Genomic DNA, 12,706 nt, shown 5'->3' with positions numbered 1-12,706 from the left:
GTGGTATTTATTAAGTTCATTGGCAACAATTACGCGAAGTTAAACTAAATTGACTCGACACGAGAATGCACTTTCCATTAGTTTGAAAATTGTTTCTACTCTTTTCTCTTCATCACTTTCAACTAGAATCTCTATTCAATTTCATTCCGCTTTATTAACATTACCACCATATAAAAGTACCTTAGATTTAGTTAATGTGTCCCGACGTGTTTGTAATGTTATCCTTTTGTATGCTTAATCATCCTTGGTATCGGTGACGGGCTTTCATATTGTATGCCACCAATCATTTCCTTGTCAATGTAATGAATGTCTCCCTTGATCCTTTCAATAAAATAAACATTCCTTACTTCTCCAAATGTGTTAACATTAAACCCTAATTGTGCTTTATTAATAATAACGAAATAATCTTGAGGGATGAATTAATCTTGTAAATATTTTGGTGGTGGTATTTTAAAATGATTGCTTAATGGAGTTTAGATCGAATGCTGGACCGGATCCGAGTCCAAGGTTGAGTAAGCAGCTGTGTTTCAGATCGCAAGGGTCCCTTGCTAACAAGCTGACGGGGGAGGCAGACGGCACCGAAATCGATGCACAGCTTACAAAAATGGATGTAGTGCTTACGTTCCAGATAGAGGTAACTTTTGGGAAGGAGTACAGAACGAATTGTTGAACGTAAATTGTGTCAGGGAGTTTGATAGTCCGGTCAATTTTCAAAAATGTCTAATATGATTTATTTTAGTTATTATTTTTAACGTTTTCTCTGTCTGTCCGACATTTAAGTAAGTCCACTATTAACTTAGTATAGAGAATGCGTTAACTATAAGGAAAGCTGATCAGTCTATCAAAAACAGGCTCCTCATATATTTCAAAAGCTTCATAATATATTTGCATTTCAACAAAAAAGCAAATTTTGCAGTATCGTTATCAGATTCTAACTTTATTACACCCTTTAAAATGTGTCAATACATCAATAATATTTCAAGTTTCAGTTCAAACGATTCTGTACTCGGTAGTTGTATATTGTCTCGTGCTGTAACAAAAGTAGCAAAAATTGTGCGATCATTGTTATTGCTAATACTACTGTCGTATTAAACATATTCTAGGTGGTTGTTATGGAGGTGAAAGGTCTCAAGTCTTTAGCACCAAATAGAATAGTTTATTGCACTATGGAAGTTGAAGGGGGAGACAAACTTCAAACCGACCAAGCTGAGGCGTCTAAACCTATGTAAGTCTGTTTTCGGATTAGAATATAGTTAATGTTTTTCTTGATTCTCATCATTTAAGCTGTGTGTCATGTGAAGCATTTATTTCGTTGCACATTTCTGTTTAAAGAATAATTTGGTTTTCGATCTCTCTTGTTTATTTTCTTCTGACTCGAAATACTTTTACTCAATGTGCTAAAAAGCTTTTCTTTTAAACATGACCACAATTTTTTATATTCTGACTCGAAATACTATTTAAACTCATTTTGCAAAAACGTTTTTCTATAATAATCAAGACTCATAAAACATAAATCCAAAATTTTCTGATTATTCTGTTTTATCTTCTTTCTAATTCATCCTGACTGAACAGGTGGGATACCCAGGGTGACTTCAGTACGACACAGCCCCTCCCCGCTGTGAAGGTTAAGCTGTACACAGAGAACCCTGGAGTGCTGGCGCTGGAGGACAAAGAACTTGGGAAAGTGGTGCTCAGGCCCACTCCTCTATCTAGTAAAGTAAGTTATTTTGGTATCAGGTGTTCAATGCGACATTACTATAAATGAGAAAGGCAAGGCAAAGGCAGTGAGACAGTAAAGCTCTTTTTTAATATCTTGCAAAGCGTCTTTTTGACACTTCGCGTGACCCGTAGGTTGGTTTTTACCTCGCACAGCCGGCAATGATGCTAATGATTTATTGATGCTTTGTTTTAACTATGGTGTTTTGATTTTATGTACTTAACTATTTTAGGTGTGTATATAATTTAACTAGTCTGTAAATATATAAGTTATAATCATAATTCTGCAAATATTATCATATTTTTACCTAAAATTTGTTTCCTTTCAGGCGCCTGAATGGCATCGTATGACAGTACCGAAGAACCTTCCTGACCAAGACCTCAGAATTAAAATCGCCTGTCGCATGGACAAGCCCCTCAACATGAAACATTGCGGGTAAGTTACTGAGCATCTTCATCTACCGAACTTTTACCCAGTTATCGATGTGATTCAATTGTTCATAACAAACTTTAAAGAAGGGAGCAATATGACGGCCCTGAGGCACGCCACAATATTTAATGGAAACCCTTTATTGTGCATTACTGCTCGTTTTTATTTAGCTTGTTAAATTTGATTTCATTACGAATAAATATTGTTGTCTTGAAATACTACAAGAAGAAAATTCTAACATGTTCTGGAGGAGATGACGGTAATTTTAATATCTTTGCCACCAGCTACCTCCACGTGATAGGCAAGAACGTGTGGCGTAAATGGAAGCGTCGCTACATGGTGCTGGTGCAAGTGAGCCAGTATACCTTCGCGCTCTGCTCCTACAAGGACAAGAAGTCGGAGCCCGCCGAGATGATGCAGCTCGATGGATTCACGGTGGACTACATCGAGTTGGCAAGCGGTACAGTACTCATTCTTATTATTATTGATATTTTCTTTAGTATAGTTACCGCCACGGATCTTGAGCGCTCGGCGGAAGAGAGGGTTCGCTTTGCGCATCATAAAATAAAACGCCAATCAATTCTGCGTACTCGTCGTCTTGAGGTGCATGCAACTGCAGCAAAGAACGAATCCCTCATACCGACCATGACGCGATGCGCTGCGGGACAATCACTGCACTGTAGTCCGCCCGCGCCTCACTTCATACCGCAAAAGGGACACAAAACATCACTTCTGCGCAGGTGAAGGTCAGCACTCAAGATCCGTGCCGGTAGCTATAACTATCGTGATACTAATTCATTATTAAATGATGCAACGGTTTAATTATGCGTATTTATCGGGAGTGCCCGACTAGTGTTTTTGCTGTCTTAGTAGTTTCTATAAAAGTTTGAGTTAAAAGCATTTTGACAATCGTCAGAACTGATAATTTTTTTCTGTTGTATGATTAAGATTACATTTCTTTTTGATAAGTCACGTCACATTTGAGTAATAATTGAAGAAAACAGACTTTTGCGGCACAGTCTTTTATCAGATTTTACAAACTTTACGTCATTTGTTTCTTGGAGCGTAATTGTGACAGGGTTGAAAGGGTTAAAAAATATTAACATAATATAGATGTAGTTATAAGTAAAGAATTATTATAGTATACTAAAATGTTGTTTTGTTCTACAGCCCAGCTGATCGTCGGACAAGGTAAGGCAAACAAGAAACAAATAGGTAATGAACATTTTTGTAATATTATTCTATACTATTTAGTTCATCTTACCTCTCTTTCTTCCATTCTTTCATATTATGAAGATTTAGAATCATATGGAAGAGCAGGATAGAGTTATACGTACAGTTAGCTGTCTCTTTTTGTAACGAAGTCGCGATGGTTGTAATTCTTCATAATATGGACCTTAATCTTTGCTACTTAAAGTTAAAACTTCATTAAATGAAGCTTAATGAGCACATCTTTTGAAATCCTAATAGTTTTAAACTTTTAATCGTTGTAATGCAATTGCACTTGATATATTACAAGATAATGTCGTAATAGATCTTTTGAAATCTTTTAAGTACTTCGTTGTACGGTCAACAAGAAAAGTCGATGAACAGACGCTGATTAACAAGATGATTTTGATAATTACTAAAGTTACTTTGAGTCATAAATTATACCAAGTTAAAATTGTTCTTGATGGCATTCAAATCGGAAACTGTTCATGGCTTTTACTGCTGACTGTACTCGGAGACATTCCTAACTTAGTAAACCTTTGATAAAACTTTTTCAATTTCAATATAAAAGCTAAGCAATCTATGAGGCCACTATCGTGAATCTTCTTACAGAACTGGAGGGTGCTAAATACTTCATGAACGCGGTGCGTGATGGAGAGTCCGTTCTGATGGGGGTCACCGATGAGAACGAATGTCATTTATGGGTGATGGCGCTGTACCGAGCCACGGGACAGAGTCACAAGCCCACGCCACCCACCACTTCAGATACGCACCATAAAATTATGGGAGGTTAGTTGGTACTCATGGTACACATTTTTATGCATTGTTATTTATGTCGCGGAAGAGTTTGGGGAAGGCTTTTTGCCCGAGGGACAGATTCGGTTGGTTAAAAAAAATGTGTCTAAGAAAACCTTATGATAAATTTATTATTCTGCAATAAGGCTTTGAAATGAAACTACTTTTACGGATTTTATCGCGGTTTAATTTTAGATTTTAGTTCCCTACGTTTCGAAACCTTTGCAGGTATCATGGTCACGGGCAGACTGAGATGGCGTTCGTCTTGACAGGAGATGTTGCTCGTTCTACCTTCATATTTTAATTAATTATTTGTGGTCCGACCTACGCAGTATGAGCTCACTGTGTCTTGATGTCTTGCAGCGCTGCTCTTGGGTTTGGCCTTGAGTTTATTTATTATTGGATCCCAAGTAGGTGATATCTTCCAGCCATCTTCTCTATTGAAATTAGGGTGTTTTTTAATCTCAATAGCCTCGCGAAACATCCTAGGTAGGAATTTGGATTCTTTAGCGAGGATCTGTGGTTGGTCAAATCTAATATAATGGCTGGAACCTTCAGCATGTTCGGCGACTGCAGACTTCGTTGAGCGGCGGTGTTTCACGTCAGCTATGTGTTCTTTAACGCGGGTCCCTATGCTTCGTTTGGTTTGACCGATGTAAGAGAGGCCGCAGTCACAATCTAGTTTGTATACTCCTGCATCTTGTAGAGGTATGTGACACTTGACAGATGGTAAGGACTGGCTAATCTTCTTGGGCGGCTTGAAGTATGTTTTAATTGAAGCTCGCTTCAGGATGTAACCAATCTTGTCAGTGACTCCTCTGACATATGGTAGTACAGCAGGCAAACGATCAACAGTGGCTGGCTTCACTCGGTTTCTGTGACGGGGCCGTGGAACTTGGAGCTTGTTGTCTCGCAGTACTTGCTTGACGTGTTGAAGCTCAGCGGCAAGGTGTCTGTCATCACAGAGTCCGTGTGCTCTCTGAAACAAAGATTTTCCCACGGTAGCTAACTGTTTAGGGTGGTAAACACCACCCTAAACAGTTAGCCCAAGAGCAGCGCTGCAAGACATCAAGACACAGTGAGCTCATACTGCGTAGGTCGGACCACAAAATATTAATTAAAATATGAAGGTAGAACGAGCAACATCTTCTGTCAAGACGAACGCCATCTCAGTCTGCCCGTGACCATGATACCTGCAAAGGTTTCGAAACGTCGGGAACTAAAATCTAAAATTAAACCGCGATAAAATCCGTAAAAGTAGTTTCATTTCAATGTCTAACATTCGCGTAAACCTAAGAAACCACTCTGCAATAAGGCTCTTTTACTTGGACTAAAAGCTGTCAAGAACTGAGTTTAGACTTGGCTGGTTACGAGATGTGTGTGTGTGAAAATATATCATTACCACACATCACATTTACCAAAAATTCTTAAAAAAACAGAATTCAAAGACAAATTTCTTTCCCATTTTGTAATTATTTCACCTTTCATCTTCTTCAATATTCTCCTTATTTATACCATCCTTTTCATCTTGTTCCAGATGCTGACAAGGCTCGTAAGCACGGCATGGAGGACTACATCCAGGCGGACCCCTGCCAGTACGACCACCACCAGCTGTTCTGTGTTCTACAGTCCTTGACGCTGAAGTATCGCTTGCAGGATCCGTACTGTTCTTTGGTAAGAATGCAATATTCTTGCTTTGAAAAGATTATTTTCCAACTTATTATTTTCTCAGTAAGATTAAAGTAATTTCAAAAATATAAGATAATATTAGATATAAGATTGAAAATTCACAATATTACTTTCTTTGATTCTTTATTTACTTTTAGGGTTGGTTCTCTCCCGGTCAAGTGTTCGTCCTTGACGAGTACTGCGCAAGATACGGTGTTCGAGGCTGCTTCCGTCATCTGTGCTACCTCTCCGACCTGCTGGATGTGGCTGAGAGTGGATCACAGACTGTGGACCCCACCCTCATGCACTACTCTTTCGCATTCTGCGCAAGCCACGTCCATGGTAACAGGTAGGTAGTTAGTTAGACTATTGTGTATATGTAAATAATATTAGTTAAGTATTTTTAAAATATTGTAATTAAGAATGGTTGATGATAAAACTGTTTTGAATTTCATTATTCAAAACACAGTTATAAAATTTTGTCCTGACTAAGGCTTTTGACACCTTTTATCACAACTTTCTATAAAGTATTCTCAACTTATTCTAAGATTTAAAATTATTTAGTCTATATCGTAAATAGTTTATTAAAAATATGTATATGAATGAGCATGTAGACTTGTAAATATAACAGGTTGGTATTAAATAGTACGTGTTAGATTGGTGTCCCACAAGGAGATGCATTAGGTCCATCACTGAATGTAAACGTAAATGTGACTTAGAGGTGATCTGTGGATTATGTAAAAGCTGTTTTTAACATAATATTTAAATCACTGATAATATCCACATTTTATAAGTAGTATCTATGAGATTGTAATAAGAACATTTTTCAATACTTTTTTCATTTCTATTCGTCGAAAGCAGCTTTTAATTCGATACCTAGTACCTGATAACCCACGACCGCCCCATATGAGTGTGATGTTGCTTCTAACTATTAGAACCTTACTAACTTGACTATGCATTCGTACTAAATGTGCTTCACTAACTATGCCTGCTTCACCTTACTAATGTACTATATTTCGGGCCGCTGGAGTCAGCAGTAAGGAAAAAATAATCTGAAGAAAATACACACGGACACAAAAAATGGAAAACTGTTTTTCTAATGTTAAGTGTGTCCCTGCAATGTGTGGTAAACAAATGACTTTCCCATTGCAGAAACCATGAGCTAAATAGTAATTTAATTAATAAAACCTTGCAATGGTTTAAAACAACGATTTCTAACTGAAAATGTTATGCTAACTTATGAATATTTGAGTTAATCTTCATTCTTAAGTATCGAATTTATGAAAGGCATACGAAAACTATTCAGAAAAAACTGACATAACAACAAATGTTAATAACTTAATAGAGAAGTAACAAAACCAAAATCACACTCTCTTTGCAGAAAATCAAATTAAACAAATTAGACTTTACTACTTTAACAATAACTTATGAAATAGTTTAGAGAATAGTAGTTAAGCTGCTGATTTCACAGCCTACCCTATATCCCGCTTGTGCCCAACTAGAGTAAGCCCTACGCCGGAAGTGGTTCACAGTACAGCGACGTTGACTGGCAGGCCGGACGGAGTGGGCAGTATTACGGTGCAGGAGAAGGAAAAGTTCGCCGAGATCAAAGAACGCTTGAAGGCGTTGCTGCAGCATCAGATCACTAACTTCAGATACGCGTTCCCGTTTGGAAGGCCCGAAGGAGCGCTTAAGGTGAGGGTTTCATGATGGTGACTTTTGATAGACTTTATAAGATTTCTATAGACTGTACGAATAATCTTTGATACACCCCAACCTCTTTCAAACTCTAGGCAGTTTTTTATCTCACCAAAGTCAGATCAATATAGTACAAAATTTTCTTAAATTAAAAGAAGATTTCATAGTAAAAAAATTCTATCGTACAACTAAAACCAGTTCTAATTTTATGACGAAGTCGAAAAATACATAGTCACGCTTTACTTTAGTACCGATCAGATACAATCAATGATGTTATTATAATACACGTATAAAAGAAACTTCCTTATATTTCAGGCAACACTATCCCTCCTAGAAAGAGTTTTGATGAAAGACGTGGTGACGCCGGTAGCGCCTGAAGAAGTGAGAGCCATGATTCAGACTAGTTTGGAAAATGCTGCGCTCTTGAACTATACGCAGCTTAGTCAGAAGGCTAATATCGAGGGTAAGTTAAGAATACAATAACTGCACACTAAACGTAGGGTTTAAGCAAAAATAATATCACATTGCATTAGCATCAGGAATGGCATAGTCCCGAAGTATGGCGACAATACTTTTCGACAAGTAATGTGACTTGTCAGTTCAATACATTTAATGGATATAACCAAAGTCAGCGTTTGGAAAATTGGGACTTGTTCATTAAAGTTTGAGGTTCTAAAACAGAAGAATACTGTCTTGCTATATTATCAATGGAAGAAAAACTTGAACGGGTTACGATGTGATATCAATGATTACAATGACTAATATATACAGTATAGTAAAAATATGTAGTAACATGTATTAAGATACTATACAATTTTTGTTGCAGAGGATCTAAGAGGTGAAACAATGGTTACACCAGCTAAAAAGCTAGAAGATTTGATTCATTTAGCAGAACTATGCGTAGATCTACTACAGCAGAACGAAGAACATTACGCTGAGGTATTGTAACTTATTAGAACATAGTCACTATTTAAAGTTCCAAAACATGAGCGAATATTTGAGAATTACGAAATAAATTTACAAATTGATGGAAAAGATGAAAATGATGTTGCTCTTGAATATTTGCTCTGAAATGTCTATGCCTATCCTCAGTGTCGTGGTTTCTGTATCGGTGAAACAATTCAAATCAAAGCAAAATTTCTCAAAACACTTTTTCATTAAAAAACAGATCTGGAATGGTGTTATTTTTTGTGGGCCTCGTTGAAGGATGGATTCGAAATGTTTCGCCATTTTGTAAATGTTGAATGGATAGCATCCTATTCTCCTGTCGCTATTAGTGTGGGGAATGTCAGGCAGTATTATTAAATTTATTTCAAAAAGTTGGAATGGAAATACAATTTTTCCATTTCAATTGTCGGTACACGATGTGTTTTCAAAATTTTCAAAACAATTTTCGCTATTGCCTGTACGGCTGCATCGTGTGCTTCTTTAGTATTGGAAAATCTATTTGTTTTCCTAAATTATATATTCTATGTCGCTTTGTCGCCGAGTGAACGGTATATAAGTTCACTTCCAGACATTTGGTGTACGCTAAGTATAACTGTAACTTTTATTCCACGTCTATCTTATATTTTATTTCTCCGCAGGTTTATAACACAAAACCGGACTCTAGCGGTCAACAAAATGTAACTACTCATGATTTGATTTGTTGCTCGGCTGAACGAATCACTTGTCATTCGTTTGTTCACTTGATCTTGGTCATACTTCACTTTGATTGGTTTGATCACAATGTTAAAGGAGTAGACTCGATAAACGATAGTTTGACTCGCTTGGGCAAATGCTTTAATGTTACTTCGATAGCCGATAAGAAAGCATTGCATGATACGAATGATATAGACTTTGACTGAGATCAGACTTTTCATTATGGGCTCAAATCTAAAATGATTTTTCACATTTGATCTTCAAAACTAATTGGCAGGGTTTTCAGTCGTTTATGTCTGCAATGAAAAGTGAATTTTGTATATTTTTTTCTACAGTCTACTCCGATCTCCGACTCACGATACATACATTAGATACAGGAACAAATGCTTTACATGACATAGTTAGGACAAACAACACATTGAGCACATTACAACAGATTTCCGCTTCCGTAGTCCGCTCTTATTATTATTTATATTCTGAGCTTATTTATTTTGTTACTGCTAAGTTCTGTGGTCTTGATGAAGATGATGTCGAAGGTCCTTGAACAGACGGATCAATTTAATCGAAAGTGTGTTCTATTCGGATGGCCTTTGGGATCATTTTCATTTGAATACTACCTCCTATGTTGACCATTACAGTACACAATAGATCTTCAGTACAGTCAGGCATTGCACATATCATGATATACTCTACTAGTATCAGGACTCTATTCTATCCGGCTTCTAGTGAGTGACGTAGTCTGGTTCTATCACTGTTGGATTCTGCATGTTGTCCTTTTTATCTTGTAGTATGGCTATCAAAGTATTTTCTGGACTTGAAAGTGTAGCAAATATTTTGAAGCCACCCCTAGGGGTAAGTTGTTAGCCTAACCTGAATTGTTCACTTACAAATAGTTATACACTGAAAATTCTTGTTAAAATGTGTATATACAAATCAAGATTTCGGAAAGGCATGCTATGTTTTTCTAAAATGTGCTGTCCTATTTAATTTTTGTCCTGGACTTTTATTCTTATAATAAATTTAAAAATGTATGAGAAAATACAATTGAAGTCTAAACTTAACTATAAATCATAAACCTAAAATTAAAACAACATAAAAGTTTTAATTAACCGTTCATCAAATATTGAAATCTTGTATAACGATTTGCAATCAAAATTATATCATAGTACGGGCGTCACCATATCTAATGAGTAATCTCATCTGCACAGGCATTCGCGTGGTTCTCTGAGCTGCTGGTCGAACACGCGGAGATCTTCTGGGCTCTATTCGGAGTGGACATGGACAGGGTACTGGCTGAACAGCCTGCCGACACCTGGGACTCCTTCCCCTTGTTCCAGATCCTTAATGACTATTTGCGGACGGATGGTAAGTCAGTAGCTTGCCAGTGGGCTTCGCGAGCTCCTAAAATGTACCCGTTCTCACGAGTTCGCAACGTCCCCTTTTATTTTGCTTCCTTATTTACAATCCTAATTATTTTTCGCTTGACCTTGGCTAACGCTTAATAATAATGACTTTTACCTATAAATTTTAAATACCAGAAAACCTAAAAGGTGGAAGATTTCACGAGCACCTGCGAGACACATTCGCCCCGCTGGTGGTGCGCTACGTTGACCTGATGGAGTCTTCGATAGCGCAATCGTTACATAAAGGGTTTGAGAAGGAACGCTGGGAGATCAAGGGGTAAGTTGCAACAACCCCAAAACAGGTTTCCGTATTGATAAAAAGGGTAATATGAAATCATATTATTATTTCAAATTTTAGATAAGTTTCAAAATTCACAAAAATCCTTACCGCCTATCTAATACACTGACATTTTATTTCAGTAACGGTTGCTCAACAAGTGAGGAGTTGTTCTGGAAGCTGGACGCGCTGCAGTGCTTCATCAGGGACCTGCACTGGCCGGAGCCAGAGTTCCGCTCGCATTTGGAGCAGCGTTTGAAACTGATGGCCTGCGACATGATGGAGACTTGCATACAAAGGACCGAAGCTTCCTTCCAGGTTACACTTCAAATATTCTGACTGTAAATACCTGTTTCGTCCATTGGGGCAGCACCCTTAGGGGCCGTACAAATGAATTTCCTGAATGTTTTTTAATAATCTAATTTTGGAACATTAATACGGCCGGTGTAACTGGTTGTGGACATCATTCGGCAACACATTCGTGTAAAATCCTAACGTTTAGTAAAATACGAGACGAAGACTTAAAGCCGACCCCAATGGAGTATAGGATATTTATTTTGAATGCATTTTTATTAAGAAAACATAGACAATCCTTGAAATATCTGGCTTGTCTACTGACTGATTGTAAAGTGTTATGATACTACATAAACGAAACATTAAATTAAATTGTAACTGTAAATCGCATTGCCTTCCAGTCGTGGCTGAAGAAGAGCGTGACCTTCATGTCGACGGACTACATCCTGCCGGCGGAGACGTGCGCGATGGTGAACGTCGCACTTGATGCTAAGAACCAGGCACTGAAGTTATGCGCCGTTGAGGGGGTAGATATTGTGAGTACTTATGTCTAATCTCAGCAGGAGAGCGACGGCGAGTCATCGAGCGAGATCATCTAGAAGATAACACTCTTTTCATCCCCAAAATTTATAGTTTGAGAAAAAGGCAGATAGCTCGCGGCATCGACAAACGATCTTCATTTGGACATCAGTTGAAGTGGTCTTCCAATCTCTATCGTGTAGGCAAGCTACTCCGGCATTAACAGCGAGATCAGACCAGGATGACAGTGCTTCAGGCTCTTTGTCTTCTTCTGTCAGTTTTTTGACTTCTCCATCAATAACAGCATCTTCTCGACGGCTTCTTGGTTAATTCCAAACTCCAATATCTTGATCAAGGCATTTCCGCACTCCATGGGTCCTCGTAAGTTGGTTTCAACTTTCGTGAAGTATGGAGCAACTGAAGTACGTAAAGTTATTACTCTTGCATGTTATTCCCGGATGAGCTTAAATAAAATTGGACTGCATGCAAAATCAAAATTGCAAATTTCGGTTGGTTTGGCTCGTACTCCTCGACCAAACTTTGCCTCCATTTTCGATTCCATGATCCTATTCAAAGATTTGTTTGCCTATGCCAGTTTAGTGTTCGCACCACTGGAAAGTTCTAAAACTGATAATACTTAGAGGCAAAGTATTCCACATCAATTATTTCTATAAGTTTTCTTTCTCTGGTCACATACAATTTACTTTTATTACTCTATTCCCTTAATTTCTTCTTATTATTTATTGACCAAATAACCCCACTCCATACAGCCAAACTTAACCCTACCAAACCAAGAAATTCTTCTTAGAGACCAACCCATTCTGGCAATTTTTCGATGTTATGCAATGCCGACCCTGTGACTGAGCCCCTCCCCTGCCCAAAGGTCGAACCGACCCCTGCTGAACCAAAGCTTAAGTGTCCCCTATTATGCTATACCAGTTCTTATAATTATCTCCAAATGCACTGTAAAAGACGTTACCATCTTGTTTCTTTAAATGTGCGATGTAAGAATTGGTATTGCATGTATGCATGTGCACGTATGTGTGTTGCACGTAT

The 12,706-nt window shown here is 37.8% G+C and overlaps 1 protein-coding gene across 15 annotated transcripts in view; it reads left to right on the top strand.

The window, feature by feature from the left end:
- The window catches only part of LOC113495834 (calcium-dependent secretion activator), a 34,706-nt gene that overhangs the window by 14,385 nt on the left and 7,615 nt on the right, over positions 1 to 12,706 (top strand). For 3 of the 15 annotated variants that reach the window (XM_026874817.1, XM_026874816.1, XM_026874814.1), the window contains 17 exons: positions 532 to 634; positions 1,104 to 1,225; positions 1,573 to 1,717; positions 2,046 to 2,152; positions 2,431 to 2,606; positions 3,317 to 3,361; positions 3,968 to 4,144; positions 5,688 to 5,824; positions 5,977 to 6,167; positions 7,321 to 7,513; positions 7,832 to 7,979; positions 8,343 to 8,455; positions 9,103 to 9,141; positions 10,366 to 10,522; positions 10,696 to 10,837; positions 10,981 to 11,155; positions 11,533 to 11,667. In XM_026874817.1, the coding sequence (XP_026730618.1) occupies positions 532 to 634; positions 1,104 to 1,225; positions 1,573 to 1,717; positions 2,046 to 2,152; positions 2,431 to 2,606; positions 3,317 to 3,361; positions 3,968 to 4,144; positions 5,688 to 5,824; positions 5,977 to 6,167; positions 7,321 to 7,513; positions 7,832 to 7,979; positions 8,343 to 8,455; positions 9,103 to 9,141; positions 10,366 to 10,522; positions 10,696 to 10,837; positions 10,981 to 11,155; positions 11,533 to 11,667 (2,305 nt within the window). Of the gene's footprint in view, positions 1 to 477; positions 635 to 1,103; positions 1,226 to 1,572; positions 1,718 to 2,045; positions 2,153 to 2,430; positions 2,607 to 3,316; positions 3,362 to 3,967; positions 4,145 to 5,687; positions 5,825 to 5,976; positions 6,168 to 7,320; positions 7,514 to 7,831; positions 7,980 to 8,342; positions 8,456 to 9,102; positions 9,142 to 10,365; positions 10,523 to 10,695; positions 10,838 to 10,980; positions 11,156 to 11,532; positions 11,668 to 12,706 lie in introns of all 15 variants that reach the window. The other 12 variants (XM_026874808.1, XM_026874807.1, XM_026874823.1 and 9 more) reach the window with 10 other exon arrangements.

Source organism: Trichoplusia ni, chromosome 7 (assembly GCF_003590095.1).
Source record: "Trichoplusia ni isolate ovarian cell line Hi5 chromosome 7, tn1, whole genome shotgun sequence".
NCBI classification, from domain to species: domain Eukaryota; kingdom Metazoa; phylum Arthropoda; class Insecta; order Lepidoptera; family Noctuidae; genus Trichoplusia; species Trichoplusia ni.
This window is presented reverse-complemented; position numbering and strand designations above follow the sequence as displayed.